The 19,115-nt window shown below is 45.6% G+C and overlaps 1 protein-coding gene and 1 long non-coding RNA gene across 4 annotated transcripts in view; one reads left to right on the forward strand and one right to left on the reverse strand.

Annotated features, from left to right (window-relative positions):
* BPIFC (BPI fold containing family C) overlaps positions 1–19,115 on the forward strand; it is a 40,902-nt gene that overhangs the window by 14,861 nt on the left and 6,926 nt on the right. Inside the window, exons 5-12 of the mRNA XM_014852355.3 lie at positions 775–930; positions 1,057–1,120; positions 3,345–3,405; positions 6,479–6,570; positions 7,600–7,776; positions 8,937–8,990; positions 9,796–9,966; positions 10,581–10,648. Of these exons, the coding sequence (XP_014707841.2) occupies positions 775–930; positions 1,057–1,120; positions 3,345–3,405; positions 6,479–6,570; positions 7,600–7,776; positions 8,937–8,990; positions 9,796–9,966; positions 10,581–10,648 (843 nt within the window). The remainder of the gene's footprint in view (positions 1–774; positions 931–1,056; positions 1,121–3,344; positions 3,406–6,478; positions 6,571–7,599; positions 7,777–8,936; positions 8,991–9,795; positions 9,967–10,580; positions 10,649–19,115) is intronic.
* The window catches only part of LOC123290290 (uncharacterized), a 62,507-nt gene continuing 43,554 nt past the window's right edge, over positions 163–19,115 (reverse strand). Inside the window, exons 3-4 of one of the 3 annotated variants that reach the window (XR_011502629.1) lie at positions 8,910–9,136; positions 163–989 (exon numbers count right to left, since the gene is read on the reverse strand). This is a non-coding gene — a long non-coding RNA (uncharacterized lncRNA). Of the gene's footprint in view, positions 990–8,343; positions 8,598–8,632; positions 9,137–19,115 lie in introns of those variants that run through there. The other 2 variants (XR_011502628.1, XR_011502627.1) reach the window with 2 other exon arrangements.

The following is a 19,115-nucleotide window of genomic DNA, read 5'->3' on the forward strand; positions in this document are numbered from 1 at the left end:
GAACCCAGTTCAAGAGGCGTTTGCAGCCTCCTTCAGAAGGGACGGAGCAAATTCAATGTATGCATACAGACCACCTACTATGTGCAAGTCACTGTCCTGGATGTAATGTTTAGGTCTAGCCTTGGTGTGTGCCCCAGGATAACACATTCCTTCATCCACTTGGCCATTCAACAAGCATTTATTGAGTGCCTACTGTGTACCATTTATCCCCATCTCATGAACTCCAAGAACTCTTGTAGACTGTAGAAAAAGGACATATTCTTCTATAAGTAACATAGATTCAAGTGTCCATTCATTTCTTCGCTGACTCATCAGCCATATATTGAATGCTTATTCTGTGTCAGGCCATGAGCTGAGTCCTGGGGACATGGAGATGAATAACACACAGTCCACTCCCTCAGGGAGTTCACAGTCTACATCTGAGTGTCGCTTCGCCATCTATGCTCTTCCTCAATAAGTTGTGGCCAACTTCACCCCCATGTTCTCTCTCCAAACAAGCGTTCTATATGAATGGTGCTCAATCACCCTGGGGGCAAGAGCATTCAGGATGAAATAACTGTAAGGTCACCAATGCTGTCTTCATTCGGATATCCGTTTCTTCATTTGTTTAGTTAATATTCATTCAGCAGCTACTCTGCTCCTGCCTGTTGTAGGTGCCAGGAATCCAGAGGTGAGAAAGTTACTGACCTCCAGAAACTTAGAGTCTGTGGGTCATCAGAGAAACGATCCATCACCACGCCTGCCTGGATAACCTTGCACTTTTTCTCTCAACAGCCAAGACACAGGAGGAGCTGATCTGTTTCTCTCTGGGGTCTACTTCACTGGTGTCCTTATCCTGGCCCGAAATGACTTTGGTCAGCCAACAGTGAAGCTCCAAGACTGCTACGCCCAAGTGAGCCATGCCCAAGTCTCATTCTCTGGAGAACTCAAGTGAGTGAGAGCACCGTGGTGGGCCGTCGCTAGTCTGGGGCTGGATTCTTGGGCAGCACCTAGGGGAGGTTTATAACCAGCAGATATGATCTCTGAGTAAGCCCTGTTTTTGTCTTTTTTTCCTAGAGTCCTGTATAACTCCTTTGCTGAGCCCATGGAGAAGCCCATTTTAAGGAACTTAAATGAAATAGTAAGTCTTTAGAGGTTGCACAACCATGGTGAAATGCCATCAGCCGCAGTACTACCATGCTTTAATTAATCCTTGGGGTCAGTAAACCTTTACTGAGCACCTACTGTGTGCTAGGCACCACCCAAGGCACTTTCACACACATTATCCTTTGCAATTTAATAACAGTTTCCCAGGTGCCTACTGTGTGCCAAATATTGTGGTAGCTGCTGGGGATGCAGAGACAAATGAAACAGCGTTCCCTCGCTCCACTGCTCGCCGCAGCATGGGGAAACATCAACGAGAGTTTATTTTTCATGTACCTACTGCGTGCCCAGCACTAGGCTAGGGTCTGTTCAGGATAAGAAAAAGGAATAAACTTATCTTTTTAGGAAGACCAGACTTGGGCTTGTGAAACAATAACAGAAGAGGTACTTGAATTTAGTACATATTTACATGATCATTAGGTGGAACTGAAGGGGTTCAGAGAAATAGAAGAATTAAATAAACAGAGCCTGGAAGAATCCTGGGAGATATTTTTTAGCGGATGCAGGACTTGAACTGGGCCTGGAAGTATAGGTATGATTTGGATAGATAAGGAATGAGGAAGAAGAAAGGATATTTCCAGCCAATAGGAACAGTGTAAGTTAAGATGGCTTCCAAAGCTACAGGTATCTTGATTCCAGAAGTCAGTGTCTGAGGAAAGGGGAAGACCGAATTAGCTGTGTGCTCTCTCTCCAACTTGATCATACCTTCCCTGAGCTCTTTGCTTATATTTTGGGAGAGACAAGGAGAGGGATGAGGAGGACTGGAAAAGACGGAGACCCCTTTCTAGAACAGAGGGGCAAGGATGGTGTCTGGCCATCTCCATCCCCCTCGTGCCCAGCTCAGTGCTGGGCAGGGAGTAGGTGCTTAATGAAAGTCAGTGAGGAAATCAACATGCAAAGACACCAAGCAGCTTGTCCAACGAGGTGGCCCAGCTGGTCAGGGGCCTCTGAAGCTTCACGGTCTTTTTCCATCCTCATCTGACAGAGGCTGAGTGCCAGCAAACGTGCGTATTAAAGAGTGACTGGGAATTAGATAGGGCTGTCACCTTCAAGGACCCCACATGAGATCATTCCTTTGTTTGAAACGAGGTGTGGTTCTTTGAGCTCTGACAAAAAGCCAGTAGTTAAGTTTGCCTGGAGTTTATATATGACTCGGAGATCACAGAGCTTTGCTTCCAGGATTCCTTCTGTGCTGCTGGAAAATGAAGAGCATGCTCAGACCACAGCTGTCGAGCCATGTCAGACCAGATTTCAAAACCTAGGGATGTAACCCCTGTCAACTCGCTTAACCTCTGTAAGCTTCTGTTTCCCATCTGTAGAGGGGACAGTAGTGCCTACCTCTCAGGGCTGCGGTGAGGATGAAATGGGTTTAAAACAACAACAGCTAACGTTTACTGAATGCTGACTACGAGCTGGGCAATTTTACGTGGATGACCTCGATTTCTACTCACAGTAACCTGATGAGGTAGATACAGTTATCATCCCCATGTTGCAGATGAGGAAACTGAGGACAGAGAGTACAAGCAACTTGCCAAGGGATTCAACCCCAGGCAGCCAGGCCCCCGGGCCTCTGCTAATAATCACATCCTGGGTGCTTTGCACACACCTGGCACGTGGCAGACGCATCCATGTTGGTACTCTTCCTCCTTCCCGAAGATGTGCTTGAGTCTGATTCAAGATTGATTTTCTAATTCCAAAGGGCCTAAGTAGATCTGAATAGATGTCTGACCTAATGGGCTCTCAACCCAGCCCAGTGGGAAAGTAAAGGCCACAGCTCTAGCCCCTCCCAGCAGGGCACAGCACTACTGACGCAGAGGTGGGAGGCGGGAGGCGGCCGCGTGCCCTCTGCGGTCAGGAAAGGTACAGCCCTTCAGCAGCAGGTTCCTCAGGTGTGACAGCACCAGCATGGACAGGGGCACATGCCGTATCATGCTACAGGGAGGAAAGCCAAGGGCTCATTCTTTTATAGGGCTAACTGGGTGTAGTCCCGGTTGCTATGAAGTTTAGCAATGACATACCGCCTGTACATATGTAACTTGAGGCCTATGGCATCAACTAATTTAAGGGAAAGTCTTGATGACCAAAAGCAGAATGTCTCCTAACCAGAGGGCTTTTGTTTGTAGGGTCTAGGCCCATAAGTAGAGGTTTCCAGCACAATATGATAACCTGCATTTTTTTCTTTTCATTCCTTTTACGGCCAGCTCTGTCCCATTATCACAAGTGAGGTGGAAGCACTGAATGCCAATCTCAGCGTGCTGGAGGGTGAGTCCTGGAACTGTCGCTTCTGGATGGTTCTCTTCTACCTTCAAACTCTGGTGCTCTTCAGGTGTCCTTTTCAATGCAGTGTAGCTCCGGCTCTCCAGTCTGCTTTACGCTCTGCCGCCTAGAGCCGTGGGAAGGTGCGTGGGAGCACATGGCCTGTGAATAGAGCCTGCTCTTTCCTGCTGCTGACCGACTTCACTGCAGGAAGGGGTGCCTTCCGGAGTCTAGGTGCGGGTCAGAGAATTAAATTCTCATGAGCCTTAATCCCAGCTCTGGCACTAAATCCATCCTCTTCAGAATGATTAACGCTAGTCTTGAGCAGGTTATCCCCTGGCTCTAATGCCCTCAGGGGCTCCTCGCTGTCTTCAGGATCAAGTCCAAACGCCTTAACATGAACTACAAGACCCGCCTGCCAGGCTCTGGCTCCCACTTGCCTCTCTCAGCTTCATCTTTCACCTTTCTCTGCTCCAGCTATCAAACTGCTTCTACTGCCCTAACACCCCTTGCCTTCTCTCCTGCTGTCCTCTCTGCCTAGAAGAGCTTTCTCTCTCCTCCCTCCATTTATCTACGTGATAGATATTGAGTTCCTATTTCTTGGCCGGCACTGTGCTCAGCCCTGAAGGATAGAGTCCCTTCCGCTCCCCACCCCTCAATCATCCTTTGTCCTGTCCACTCATCTTTATTCTTTTAAGGTTCATCTCAGGCACAGTCTCTTCCAGGGACTCTTACCTGACAGCCTGCACCCCAATGTTCTGCCTCCTGTGTGCTCACAGGACAATTTGCACGTATCTCTCTCTTTGCACTCCCTCCATTCATTCACCAGTTACTGAGCACCCGTAATGGGCTGGGCCCTGCTCTTGGTGCTGGGGATGCAGCAGTAAGCCTAAGAGATAGATATCCCTGCCATCCTTGGACTAGTGGGAGGAGACAGACAGCAAGCAAGATAATAAGTAAAGTTCATGGTATCATTGTAATAAGTGGTTAGAAGAAAAATAAAGCAGGGCAGGAGCTGGGGAGGGGTTTCTGTTTAAAACAGCATGGCCAGGAAAGGTACCACTGAGCAGGTCATGTGAGAGTAAGAACCTGAATGAAGTAGGGGGTGAGCTGGCCCCAGATCTGGACGAAGAACATTCCAGGTAGGTGAAACCACAAGTCCAAAGGCGCACGCGGGAGCATACCAAGTGTGTTGGAGGAACTGTAAGGAGGCCATACTGGTTGCAGAGGGAGCAAGGGAGAAAGCAGCAAGAGATGAGGTGAGAGAGGGGGAAAGGGGATCGTTAGATCTTCAGGGCTCTGTAGGTGGTTGTGAAGGCTGGCTGCTAGTCTGAGATGAGAAGTCTTTGGAGAGTTCTGAGCAAGCCTTGCATGATCTGACTTACATTTTAAGGAGATTACTCCAGTTTCTGTCTATTCATAAGAGACATGAAGGGGGCAAGGATGGAAGCAAGGAGACCACCTAAGAGGCAGTGACCCATATCAGCAATGATAGCAGTTGGCCGGGACAGAGTGATGAAGATGCTGAGACACCATCAGGCTCTGGATGTACCTTGAAGGTAGAGACAGTGGTACATGCTGACACATTGAATGTGGGCCATGAAGGGAGTCAGCCATGTCCCCAGGTTTTTACCCGGAGCAGCTAGAATTTTGGAAGAATGGAATTACCATTTACCAAGATGGGGAAGACCATAAGAATAGGTTTGTAGTTGGACAGTCAGGAGCTCAGTTTCAGATCTGCTGTTACTATGTTGTATTAGAATTTCCTGTTTCTGTGTCTCTCTCTTCCTCCAGACTATGAGTTCCATGAGGGCAGGGACTTTGACTGATCTCTGTGTCCCCAGCACCAGGCACAGCACCTAACCCTCTCTAGGTTAATAAATATTGGATTGATGAAGGCATGAAAGGAGATGGGTGGCAGGACAAATGGATTCATGAGTAGATGCGGATGGATGAAAAAGAAAAGAATGGCTTGGGGAGGTAGGGAAAGAAAAAGAACATGATGTGAGCAAAGAACAAGTTGAGGATTCCCATGTCCTAGCTTGCTTTGGGCAAGTTTCTTTACCTCCGGGAGCCTTACTTCCCTCACCTGTATAATGGGCATGGTCCCGCTTCCCTCACAGTGTGGTGATGGGATCCGTTGAGATTGTGAATTTGAAAGCATCTTACAAAACTGTAGTGACACAGGGTAATACTGTTCTCTCACCTTGGCCAATCACTTCATCTCCTCTTGTTTCTCATCATGGTCTATGGAATAAACCAAACAGGGCATTCAAGAAGAGAAGATATGTACTCAGGTCCCTTCCTCCAGAACAGAGAGGAAGTCTTCATGTCACAGAGCACATGGCTGTGGTCAGGAAAGCAGCTCTCCCAGGCCGGGTTGGAAGCCCGAGCCCTACACCACTACACATAGCACCTGTCTCAGACTGAAACCCTTCTTTCCTATGAACCCCGCCTACTGTCCCCAGACCCTCTGCCTTGATCTGCAAATGATAATACGAAAAATGAATTGAATTAGTAGTATGCAAGAATTTTCTTGGCCTCTCCAATTTAGGGAATTTTATTCCTGTATGTGTTTCTCTCTCTTTCTCAATATTTCGTTTTAAAAATTATTTCTAATTACAACAGTAATACATATACTCATTGTAAAAAATAAAGTTCTAACTACACGGAAGGCTATAACATAGAACTTGAAAGTCTCTCGTTATACCAACCTAGTATATTTGGCTTAATGTTGTTAAGTGATTTTTGCTGGTCTAATTTTCTTTTTTAAAAAGAAATATATATGCAGTGTGTGTGTGTGTGCATGCACACACGTGTGCATAAAAGGGTATACCAAAATTTTACTGAGGTTTCTCTCGGGATAATGTGATGAAGAAGGGTTTTTACTTTCTTCTTTTGACTTATCTACTTTTCCTGGGTTTTGAAAAGTCAGCATGTATTACTTAGGAAATAGGATAATTGTTATTTTAAATGAAAGAGAATTTAAAATTCTATTGTTCTGGGTAAACATTAATCATATGTTATACTATGCCTTTAACTCATGTAAATTTTTTTTCCTTGTTTTTTTTTCATTTAGTTTTAACCAAGATTGACAACTATACTCGGCTGGATTATTCCCTAATCAGTTCTCCAGAAATTACTGAGAATTACCTTGACCTGAATTTGAAGGTAACTTTATCATCATCAGAGCCCTCATCCTGGCTATCAACAGCCAGTTTTCAAGGAATAAATATTATGTGCAGAAGGAAGTATAACTACGTACTTTTCAAATAATTTAATTTGCTTTCAAGCAATTCCCTCATGTTTATGCTCTTTCAAAAGACTGTTGAACATTTTCTTGATTGGTAAATGATTGTTTGAATTGCACAACACATGTCTGCCTTCTTCAAGAAAAGTCTCATGATGGCTTTGTCTCTGGGAGAAGGTTTGAGGCTAAGAGGCAGCCAGTAGAGAGGTCTGCATTTATTAGAACTAACACATCAGTAGATTGTACATATTGATACTTGCATTCCTAACTCTCAGGTTAGTTAATTTAACGGAGGGCCGGCAACCTCTGTCAGGGCAATTATCATATGAAAATGGAGTTTGCTAATTCTAGAAAAGTGATTAATTGTCCTTCTGTTCAGTTTTGCCCCAAAGTTAATATCATTGTTATTTTAAATGCTTATATTTCAATCACTCAGAGTCATTCAAATCAGTTAAACGTTACACAGGACAGCATTTTGTAATAATACCCAATAGCTAATAAGGGCAGCATTAGGAATGCCACAAAAATGCTTTAAACCTATAGAGCCCTGGGGCCTTCTGAGTCTTTCTATGGCTCCCAATGCTCAGCAGTCACAGATTTTGAAGGTCAAGAGTTTGACATCACGACATGGCACCTCAGGAACTGTTAGAGCTGTCCCCTCCTGCTATATGCACCCACCTTCCTTTCTCTGAGAAAAGGACTGATGAGGAACTTCTCACTGTGTTCCACCCCAGGGTGGACAGACATGCCCAGATATGCTCAAGACGTCATCAGAGCTTTGAAACAGAGTCACGAGTCACTAGTCAAGGAGTCAGAAGGCCTTGTTGTTTTCTCATCCCTCCTGAGTTTCTAGTATTTTCCTTGTTGTGACTTGAGCGGGTCCGGCTTCTGTAGCCTTGCACGTTTGGGTCTTCATCTGATGCACTGGTCTTTCTCTTTGTTCCCCACAGGGTGTATTCTACCCATTGGAGAACCTCACTGACCCCCCATTCTCGCCGGTCCCTATTGTGCTCCCAGAACGCAGTGACTCTATGCTCTACATCGGACTCTCCAAGTATTTCTTTAAATCTGCGTCCTTTGCTTACTTTACAGCTGGGGCTTTCAATGTCACTCTCTCCACAAAAGAGGTGAGGAGAATTAACGGATGATGACAACCAGCACCAACGTTTAGTCTTATTATAAGTATCCCATTATGGGATTTTTTTAATGTCATAGTTTCTATTCCTGGGCCTGTTTAGACCGTCACTCCTAGCAGGACAGTGAATGAAGGAATCATGAAATGAGTGTTGTTCTTAGCTGGGGAGTGGGGTTTCCAGTTCTGCTAATTTCAGTTTTTTATGATATTACCATTCTAGATTGATCTCAAATAATGCCAAGACCCCCTCCACTACTTATTACCTGTGACTTTGGGCAATTTCGATTTATTTAACTTTTCTGTGCCGGAGTTTCCTTATTTGGAAAATGGGAATAATAATTCCATACTCACAGGGTTGATATGGGCATTAAAGAGGTGTAAATATATTTAAAGCATTCAGACCAATGCCTAGCCCAGAGTAAGTGCTCTGTAAGTGTTGCTTATTATCATTATTAGTATTATTCTGTGTTATGCCAACATCAAGATTTCTCCTGTTGGTAATTGCAACTGATGTATCTCCAATGACCAGTGATATCACAGACACTCATTGATTCTCTTTGCCATGCCCCTCACTTTTATAATGAGAACACTTTCTCCAGCCAGTCAAGCAACAACTCTTATTGAGCATCCCCTATTAATCTTCATTCTATGGGTCTTAATTATACAAGTAGTTACAAATCTTGCATTCAAAATGCTAAGTGTGGCAGCACCAGCCACCATACAGTGCTGAGAATGAGACGCTTCTGGCTTCAGACTTAAAAAACACTCATCTGTGAAGATAAATTCTTTGAGCATCCTATGTCTCAGTAATCTCTGAAAATGAAAGCAAGAACACAAGGCTTATTGTTAACCACTGTAGAATGTTTACACGTTGATCATACATATGTGATATACACAATGTGCCCAAGGTTAAAAGGCACTTACTCAAAAACGAATGTAACTTCCTGTGTGACTCAGGGCGAGTCACTTTACTTCTCTGGGCCTCAGATTTCCTATGGTTAGGCTATAAAGTGATCAGTCACCTTCAAGCACTAGACATTTTTTGGTGCAACAGCCTCATGATTCATAAAGGTTAAAGGGAACGCTAGGTTTTCCCTGAAAAGACAACCCAGGTAAAAACCTTACAGTGACGTCATGATCCTGATTTTCCAGATTTCCAGCCATTTGATTCCAAACTCTCAAGGCCTTGGCAGCATGCTCTCTCGGGTGAGTGCTCAGGGCTTGACCCCTTGGTTTGGATAGTATATTTGGTTTCATTGCAGTTACTTCTGGTGGGTTCTTTATGTTCCTTTTTGTTCCAAACCTGAGTCCATCTTTCCATTCTGAAGAGCTTTTTTCTTTTCTTAAAATACCTGCGAATATTTAATGAACAAGTTACTATGTAAGGCATTGTACGTTTACAAAATAAATCAACTCTTCCTCCCACAAGGCTCCACTTCCCTTAAAATAATTAGCCAAAATGGGAAATGAAGGAATAGCGCCCATGTTTGTAACTCTGGCAAAGCAGCTGTGAGTATCACACCTTCCTAGCTCTGAGTGTCGGGCATGGCGTCTGGAAAGGCTCAGGTTGGCCCTTGAGAACAGAGAGAGGCTCCTGTGGCACCCTGGCTTTAGAGCCAGGATCGTGAGTCAGACAGACCTAGATTTGCATCCCAATTCTACAGCTTACTCACCTGGAGCCTTGAGAAAATTACTTCCCCTCTCTAAGACTCACTTTCTTCAGTTGTGAAACAGCGATTCTGACAGAACCTGCCTCACAGGGAGTTTGTGGAGATTAAATGAGATGATACAGAAAGCCCTGACGTGGTGCCTGGCACACAGGATGTGTTCAGTAAATGTCAGCTGTTATTATCATTTGTTTCTTGTGTGTTATTGTTATTATGATCAAAGAGCTTCTTTTCTATCTAACTGCATGATGTAAGATTTAATCGCCACGGGCCACCCCAAGTTTGTGATCTCCCCTCGTCAACTCAACTCCCCGGTCTCCATTTCTTTCCCTGAACATGCGCAGTTGGCAGAGATCTACATCTTGTCGCAGCCTCTCATGGTAAGGATCATGGCAACGGAGCCTCCTGTGATCAGTTTGCTGCCGGGTAACTTCACCCTGGACATCCCTGCCTCCATCATCATACTCACCCAGGCCGAGAACTCGACTGCGGAAACCATCGTTTCCATGGACTTTGTAAGTCTCTGGGGGCAGGCAGGCAGCCTGTGGATACCAATCCTGTTTCCGCAGCAGACCTCTGACCAGCAGTGGTCTGCTAAGTGTTTGGAGGGGTGGGATGTGATACGTCAATCAGAAGTGAGCAGAGGGTTGAGACTGGGGTGGGCGAGGGAGGGGAGGCCAGTGCTCATGCCCCGTTCCTTGTAAACTAGCTCCCCACCCTCCTCCACTGCCTGTGTGCCCTTCCCTCTGCTTCAGTTACATTGAGAGCTCACTTTCTTCTGTCCTCAAAATCAGTCAAGGTGGAATTCAAGTTTATTCAAGCAGAAGAAGGCCAAACACAACCCAATAGAAAGGGATTAATACAATGAACCTAAGTGAAATGTCTCATGTACACATACATGCACACATGGTACATAGAGAAGAGAGATTAGGAGAAAATAGAAAAATAATGTCAAGGAAATCCTTAAACCAAAAGTCTTTATAGTTAGTTTCCCCACCTGAAAGAGCATTTTCAGAGCTATTTCTTTCCAATATCTCCAAGGATAAGAGGGAAAGTGGAGGAAATTATATTTGTGGCCAAAATGGACAGAGTCACTCCTCTGGGTAATGAATGTTTTTGTTGTCTGCAGGTTGCTAGTACCAGTGTTGGCCTGGTTATTTTGGGACAAAGACTCATCTGCTCATTGTCTCTGAACAGGTAAGGTTAAATAATTTGACTGTTGGAAACCTCAGTCATAAGTGAATCAACAGGCCATAGAGACAAAGTGAACATTAACAGAACAGGTGACGTTTCCACCAGATGGAGCATGAATCACCTAAGCGCTTCTCCTCTAACATTCCAGATAATTTCAAGGTATGGACTTACCTACAAAATGCATTGCGAAGTTTTTCTTTTCTTCTTCCCATTAGATAATATTAAGATAAAATGGGCAGCAAAATAATTGTAAATATAATTCCGTATCATAAATGTACATTCTAATGGTACAGCAATGTAAATTAAAGTTCCTCCTCGACAAATTCAGAAAGCGTGCTATGGGGGAAAGGCATGAAACTGTGAGGTCAAGGGATGAAGTTTCAAATCCTTGCTCGCTGATTCTGTAACCATGATCGAGCCTATCAACCTCTTTGAGCCTCAGTTTCCTTATCTGTGAAAGAGAGAAGTGAGACTGGATCATCTCTGAGCTACCTTCAGGCTCTGACACTGATCCGGTCACTAGAATGTAGAGTTTAAGAAGACTGCGCCCCATGGCTTAGCTGGCTCACAAATGCAAGCCATGCAGCGTGAAAGGGCTAGAGCAGGTCGTGTACATAGATCAATGGACCAGGCCTGCCATTCAGGACAACCGTCTGCAAAGCCCATTTTCCTCAGCACTATAAAGCCAATAGTTGAAGCCATGAACCAAATGACCTGGGAGGGATAAACAAAAAGATCAGATGGCCCAGACTAAATCCACGAGAGGAAGAAGCAGCTGTAAAACAGACAAAGAAAGCAGAGTCCAAACAGAATAGGAAACCAACAGAGGGGAGAATCCATTCAATCACCTGAAGTCAACTAGATGGTTATGAAGACTATTGTAGAATCATGGAAGACGTTTTCCGTAAAATAATATTAAATGGAACAAGCAGAACACAGAACTCCATAAACACAGCAGCCAGCTGTGTGAAATAGTTTTCCATTTGGACAAGGAAGTGAATCACAACTGGATTAGACTATGAGATTTTGAGACTGGTTTTTTTCCTTAAAGTTTTCTTTGTAATTGTATTGTTTTCCCAATAAAACAATAATAGCAACAACAAAAAAAAGGTAGGATGGTTTCCCAGAGATAAAAGATTTCAAGAAGGCTTGACCAGGCTTTACCCAGCCTTCCAAGGCAGGCCTGATTTCTCCATTAGGCTTAAAAGACCGTGTGCCTAGCGCCTGCAATAGTCTAGGGCGCCATGAAAATGTTTTAATAAATTTTAAACTAAGAATTAATAAAAGAGGGGCCAGCCCGGTGGCGCAGTGGTTAAGTGCACATGTTCTGCTTCTTGCCAGCCTGGGTTTCGCCGGTTCGGATCCCGGGTGCAGACATGGCACCGCTTGGCAAAAGCCATGCTGTGGTAGGCGCCCCATGAATAAAGTGGAGGAAGATGGGCATGGATGTTAGCTCAGGGCCAGTCTTCCTCAGCAAAAAGAGGAGGATTGGCAGTAGTTAGCTCAGGGCTAATCTTCCTTGAAAAAAAAGAAGTAATAAAACAATACAATCCAATCCAGACCAGATTATATTATAGCTTGTCTTTATACTTATCTTTACAACAACACAGTCTTCAAATATAATTTTTAATATTTTTTTATGGAGGAAAGGCTCCCAAAGGCAAAAACGCCTCAGGCCCCCAGAAGCCATAATGTGGCCCTATTTCCAGAAGATCAAGGCTGATGAAACTCTGAACCTCCATGGGGGATCTTTAGGATGGCTGTTTTAATAGTTGAGAGGATGGAAGCCAGAGAGCAAGAGATGAGGAGGGAGAGGACAAAAGGTGAGGAGTTGGCAGTCTCTGAGCCAGGCCACCAGAGAGAGGAGAGAATTTGGAGTGCATTTTGCCTGAGCAGCAGGACTGAGTACAGGTGAGACCTCCATCTGTTTGAAGACTGAGAAGAAAGGGCTCTGGGAAGGGGGAGGCTGGAAATCTGGAGTGACGGGGGAAGCGGGGCAGGACTGCTAATTGAGGCAGCAAGCTCTTGAGAAGATAGAAACATTTGCCCTTGAGCGGGGGGCTGGTTAACTGGCCAGATCCGAAGAAAGGATTTAATAAGGATGGGACTTCGGGCTCGTGGCAGGCAGGGAGGGAAGACCTCGAGGAGCAGAGAGGCCAGGTTTGCTTCTCTGCTTAAATTGGGCGGACCCTCATCTCCGATGCTCCTGCTAGTAGGAAACTGCACATTCAGTGGGCGTTATGTTTGTTTATGGGAGTCTTTGGAAAAACTGGTTGTAATCTGCTACATTCACATCATCCAAAGACATGTGTGACTCCATTCTCCGGCTTCCTATGGTCCACAAGCATGCTATGACCTTGTGGACACTAACCTGAAGGTAGGACTCCTGTCTTCCTGGAGTGTCCGCTGACCTCCCCAGAAATCTCCTTTAGATTCACTTGCCGGGGAGGCTTCCTGCACCCTGAGGCTTGAGCAGGGTCTGAGCAGGACCAGGTACATAATTTGCAAGGCCCCGTGCAAAATGAAAATACAGACCTCTTGTTCAAAAATTGTGATAAATTTCAGGATGGAGACAGCAGGGTATTAAACCAAGCACAGGGCCCTTCTGAGCACTGCCCAGGTTGCAGGCACGGAGTCTGAGGGTAGCTCCTGCAGGGAGGGCTGTAGCGAACCTCAGGCATTGAGCAGCGGACTACGGGCAAGGCGGGTGGGCCCAGCATCACTCAGGCCTCAGGCAGCCAAACCAAGAGGCAAGACTTTGCCAGGGAGCAGAGGCTGTGCTGGGAGAGCAGCAGTAGCCTTTGGCAGCAAGAGCAGTCGCCCTGCCTCCCACCCAGGCCACCCAGCCAGCCCGCCACTCCCGGGCTTGCAAGTCCTGCTTTTCAGGATGAGCTGGTTTGGGCTTAGGTGATGTCAGAGACACACAGCAGGAAAAGGTGGGCAGTGGGTGGGGATCAGTGAAACATCCCTGAGAAGAACCGGGGAACACAGGGTCTCCAAATACGGCTCCCCAGAACACCACGGCCTTTCCAACCCTCCCCTGCCTCGATGTGTCTCTTTCTGGAGCTGTGCAGGGCTGGCCACATAGACATGAGATGTAGAAAGCAGAGGCAGGTCCAGCGTGGTGAGTTTAGAGAGGTGGTGAGATCATGGGTTTTGGAGTCAGACTAGCTGGTTCAGATCCCAGCCCAGCTTCATTAGCTGTGAGGTCTCAGGGAAGTTACTTAACCTCTCTGGACCTCCTTTTTCTCCTCTATAAAATGAGGATAGAATAGAGCCTACTTCAGGGGGTTATTATGAGGAATACATGAATTAATACACGCAAAGCGCATGTTAAGCGTTCAAGAAATGTTGACTATGGCAATTACTTAAAATTTGGGTCTAATTAGGGGCACAGGCCCTGGAGTCAGGCAGATGTGAGTTTGAATTCTGCCTCAGTCATTTGCTAGCTGTGTGACCATGAGCAAGTTAATTAACCTCTCTACGTACTAGTTTCCTCATGAGCGAATAGAGCACCTCTCCACAGAGTGGTTGTATGGGTCGATGAGGTATTGTGTGAAAATCACGGTGTCCAACACAAAATCGGTGCTCAAGAAATGTTTGTTATTACTAGTAGCAGTATTGCATTCTCTTTCCCCGTTCTAAGATCAAAGTTTGACCAAAGAAAAGGGAGAAATTAGTCCCAAGAGACATGACAAGTCACGATGCTCTCAAAAGCTGTGGAGTTGGCCCTCAAAGTCATAAACCAGATTCTTCCTGCTCTATCTACAATTGAGGCTCGTGTTCCAAGCACAGTTCTATTTGGAGGCAACCCCGATACAGGTTGGTCCACATAGTAGACTTTTTGAGATTATTTCAGAGGCCAGGTTAAACCATACTTTCCCCTTTTTTGGTCCTCGTCCAGAAGACTCAATTCCAACTTTTTTTTCTTAATCATATACAAAGCTCGAAGCAATCAAATGTATGTTATTGTTGAACCATTTAGAACATTGGAACCTTTTTTTTGACATTGCCACGATTGAGGCTTTGGATGTTCCGAAACTGCACCTTCTACTGCCATCAACACACACACACACAGACGCACATGCACACACACACACACGCCCTGCAACCCCTCCCACACAATACCATCAGAGAATGCAAATATATCTGATTCCCAGCAGATCAAATCACCAGCGAACTCCACTCCTCCCAGCTTGGGCAGATACACATTTCCCAGCATGAGCCGTCTGAAGAGAAACCCAGAAAGGAACACAGGTCCGGGAATGGGTTCAGCTTCTGTTGGAATGATGCTTGGACAGGTCAGCAGAGCTCGGGCGTGGAACCGGGCTGACCTCCATCTCCACCCTCCCTCTGAGCTGCTGGGGAGCCAGGGCAGAGGAATGCCCCTGCAGGGTGGTCCCCATCCGAGGAGGAAACCTCAAGTGACTTCTTCCCCTTCTCCCTGACTTGTTGGGGGAATTTCCAGACTGCAGGAGGCAATGCAGTTAAAACACTGGGGACCTCTTTCACATCAAGAGGGTCCTTTAGTACTGGAACAGGTTCAACACATTCTCCCCCTTAAAACCTTTCGTTAAATCCACAGCCTGGGGTTGTCAAGCTCTTCAACTACTGGTCCTACCTGTCAGGCCGGCCAACCTCACTTCCCATAGCTCCCTAAAATGAACATTCTGCTTTAGACCGGCTCACCCTCAAAGTGACCCCGATTCCAATAAACACTCCCCCACCCATCTCCTTTATCTGCTCATTTATCCGTACGTCCATACAATGAGAGTTTATTGAGCACCCATTAACAGTGCTCTGCACTCTTCTTGATACAAAGAGTAGCAAGTTGGACCGGCCTGGTGGCGCAGCAGTTAAGTTCACACACTGCACTTCGGCGGCCTCGGGTTCGCCAGTTCGGATCCCGGGTGCAGTCAGGGCACCACTTGGCAAGCCATGCTGTGGTAGGCATCCCACATATAAAGTAGAGGAAGATGGGCATGGATGTTAGCTCAGGGCCAGTCTTCCTCCACAAAAAGAGGAGAATTGGCAGCAGATGTTAGCTCAGGGCTAATCTTTCTAAAAAAAACAAACAAAAGTAGAGAGAAGAATAATGGTTTCTACCTTCCAGGTCCACAGCCTGGTGAGAGAAACACTCAGATTAACAGGCAGTTACAATATGGGTGCTAAGGGACATGGTACAGTGCTTGTTCATGGCAGTATAGAGAGGGCTTCTCTCAAAGAGCGACTTATTTTCCCTCCACATCACACACACACCCCCTCCAACCCACACCGACTTCTTCACCTTTTCGCACCTTCTCAGAATCCCTGCAGCAAGTCAAGTGGGGTGTAACCCACAGTGGAGCACCTGAATACACACCACTTGGCTTCTCCAATGGCTTCCTGTACATGCAGCTTCTCTCCATCCCTCATAAATATAGAAATAAATTAAGTTCTTCACATTACTGAGCATAGAACGAGCACCTGGGAAACCTCTTGGCCTGCCAGTCTTTTCTCCATACTGCAGCCAGAGTGATCTGTACAGAATGCAGGCATCCTCTCCCTGCTTAGAAACCTTCCAGAGATTCATGCTCTTAGGATAAATACCAAAAGTCTAACAAGGCCTGAAAAACCCAGCCTGGTCAATCCCTGTCTGCCTGTCCAGGATCATCTTGCTGCACTGTCTCCCAGCTCTCTCTGGTCCCTCCACAGGGCCTTGGCAACCTCTGCTTGGACTCCTTCCCACTTCCTTCCCCCTTTTTAATCCTACTCATCCTTCATATGTCAGCTCAAGGACGTGTTTCCCTTTCTTGGAAAGCTTCCTGCACCCACCAAATTAGATCAGGTTCCTTTCTCATTTGCCTCAATGAACTTATTTCTTCCCATCAGAGCATCTGTCTCAATCTGTAATTAAACTTTCCTCAGTGGCATTATTTGATTAATGTCTGCCTGCCCACTAGGCTATAAGCTACGTGAGAACAGTGACTGTGTCTGGCTTTGCTCACAATCGTCTCTCCAACCCCTGTCCCAGGGCTAACATATATTAGGTGTTCAATGAGTATCTGCTGGACGAATGAATGAATGAATGAACGCTAAGTGCCTACGTGTGCCATGCTCTGTGCTCAATCCTGGGAATACCAAGATAGTTAAGACTGAATCTCTATCCTCAAGGAATTCATAGTCAGAGGGCAACGAGGTAAACAATTATTATAGGGCATTGAGTGCAAGGATTGATTTTCAATGTCTTCCCTAGCCGCAGGGTTGGAGGAGTGGCATTGTGAGTGCCCATGCTTTGGTCCACTTGACCTTCATGATGTCGTATTTGCTGTGTCAACCCAGAGCACGAAGGGCCTTTTGCCCTGCTTAAGAATTTGCACGTCAGCATGATTTTCAACCAGGACAATAAATGTTCTCCAAAACTTTTAAAATAGGCTATACTCTTATGTGTCTGCAAGGGAGGGCTATTTGAGCTCGCTTTCTCCCAACGTTTCTGTCGTTCTGTGATAAAACTTACTTCCTAGTAGCAGGACTTTGAATAGCAGGTTAGGGGCCTGGTTGAGGATAGAAGATCAAAGACTGAACTCCGTCGCCATCTAGTGGTCCGAGTTGAGCTTGCGTGTTTTCAGAACCTGGGCGGGGAGGGCTTGCTCTGCTCCCCCCGTTTCTCTGCAGTCAGTGCGACAGGCGCATCCGTAAACTAACCTGGGGAGTGTGCCTAGAGAACTAAGAAAGAGACAGAGTAAGATGGCCTTAGGAGGAAAGGCTAGTCTGGTTCATGGGAAACCCCAGGCAAGCTTGCTCGTAGCAGGTGGTCCTGAGGTGGCCGATCATGGCTTGCGGTTATGATGAAAGGAAAGAAAGCTCACAGTGTGTTCCACCGTATGTAAGCCGAATTTCTAACCTGGTCTAGGCTGCCCATCGTAAGAGGTGGTGTGACCAGGAGATTGCATCCACCTCACATTTCCCCAGCAGTGCCTTCAAGAGTTTGTTCAACTGCTCAGCTCACTTCCTTTCAAGATGCCCTAAGGATTCTGGTCCTCACTTTCCACTGAGATCAGTTTGAGCCACAGTGCCACTGATAATGTCTCTGATCCTTGTCAGACTTCACGGTCCTTCCAGTTCTTACTCTTAGCTGTCACTTTGAAGCAATCTCAAAACCTAGTTCATACTAACATGATATTGGCTGATAAAAAGCAAATTTTCCTCTTCCATGAATATCTGATCCTGAAATGTAATAACAGAAAGATTCTTGGTGGGGCCGGCCCCGTGGCCGAGTGGTTAAGTTCGCACACTCTGCTGCAGTGTCCCGGGGCTTCACCAGTTCGAATCCTGAGCACCGACATAGCACCACTCATCAAGCCATGCTGAGGTGGCATCCCACATGCCACAACTAGAAGGACCCATAACTAAGAACATACAACTATGTACTGGGGGGCTTTGGGGAGAAAAAGGAAAAAAAATTAAAATCTAAAAAATAATAAAAATCTAAAAAAAAAAAAGATTCTTAGAAGAGGTAAGATCTGAGTTAAATATTAAGCAGTTAAAAGGAGTTAAGCAGTCAAAAAGAAAGGAGAAGGGCAATTTCAGAAAGAGGGAAGAGCACGAATGAAAAGGCACGAAGGCTGAAAGTATGATGGATTGTGCAAGGAAATTCCTCACAGTTGTTTTAAGATCTTTACGGGAGGCTCCATATCTTTTCGGAGACTGCAGCCCAAAATATGTTGCATATATTCAAATTCATTCCAGCTTAAATATAATTTAAATCTAACTATGAGTGGAGCTGAGTTAAAGTGACTAGTGGCCATAATGTTACTTGTTGTGGGCATTTATTAATTTTAATTTTGGGGGATTTTTTTGGTATGTGTTTTGAAGCCCATGCATTTGTTTAAGCTCAGTGTATAGTGCCTGATGAACAAAACAGCATAGCACTAAACAGTTCAGGGTTACTTAGTATAAAATTCAAGGCAGAGAATGAAAAGAGATGACAGCAGAGAGGCAACTGGGAGCCAGGATACAGAGAGTCTCGTGTGCTATATAAGTGACTTGGACTTCATCACAAGCCATTAAAGAATTTCGAACAGGAGAATGTGCTCATCAGACAGGCCTGTAACGTAGCTCCCGCCAGGGATGGTGTGGAAGATGGATTGGAGAGGATCGAGACTGGAGACTGGGAGATCCATTAGAAGGATGATGCAGAAATGAGGCTCCAGACCTGGACAAAAATGATCCATAAAAAGTTAAGGGGCTGCAAGATGAGGCAACATCCTGTAATGCAAGGGAGCTTTGGGATGGGCGTCAACAGATCAGCGTTACGGTCCAAATCTGCTGTCAATATGTCCCCTCTTTGACCTCAGTTTCTCCATCTGTAAAATGAAGGGGTCTTCCCTGTCGATTGCTATTGCTTCCTATTACTGTTACTATTGCATTGAAAACCAAGTGTGTATGTTGGGAGGACTACCTATGGGTCAGCCCTTGGCGAACTGAGAAA

Source organism: Equus asinus, chromosome 4 (assembly GCF_041296235.1).
Source record: "Equus asinus isolate D_3611 breed Donkey chromosome 4, EquAss-T2T_v2, whole genome shotgun sequence".
NCBI lineage: Eukaryota > Metazoa > Chordata > Mammalia > Perissodactyla > Equidae > Equus > Equus asinus.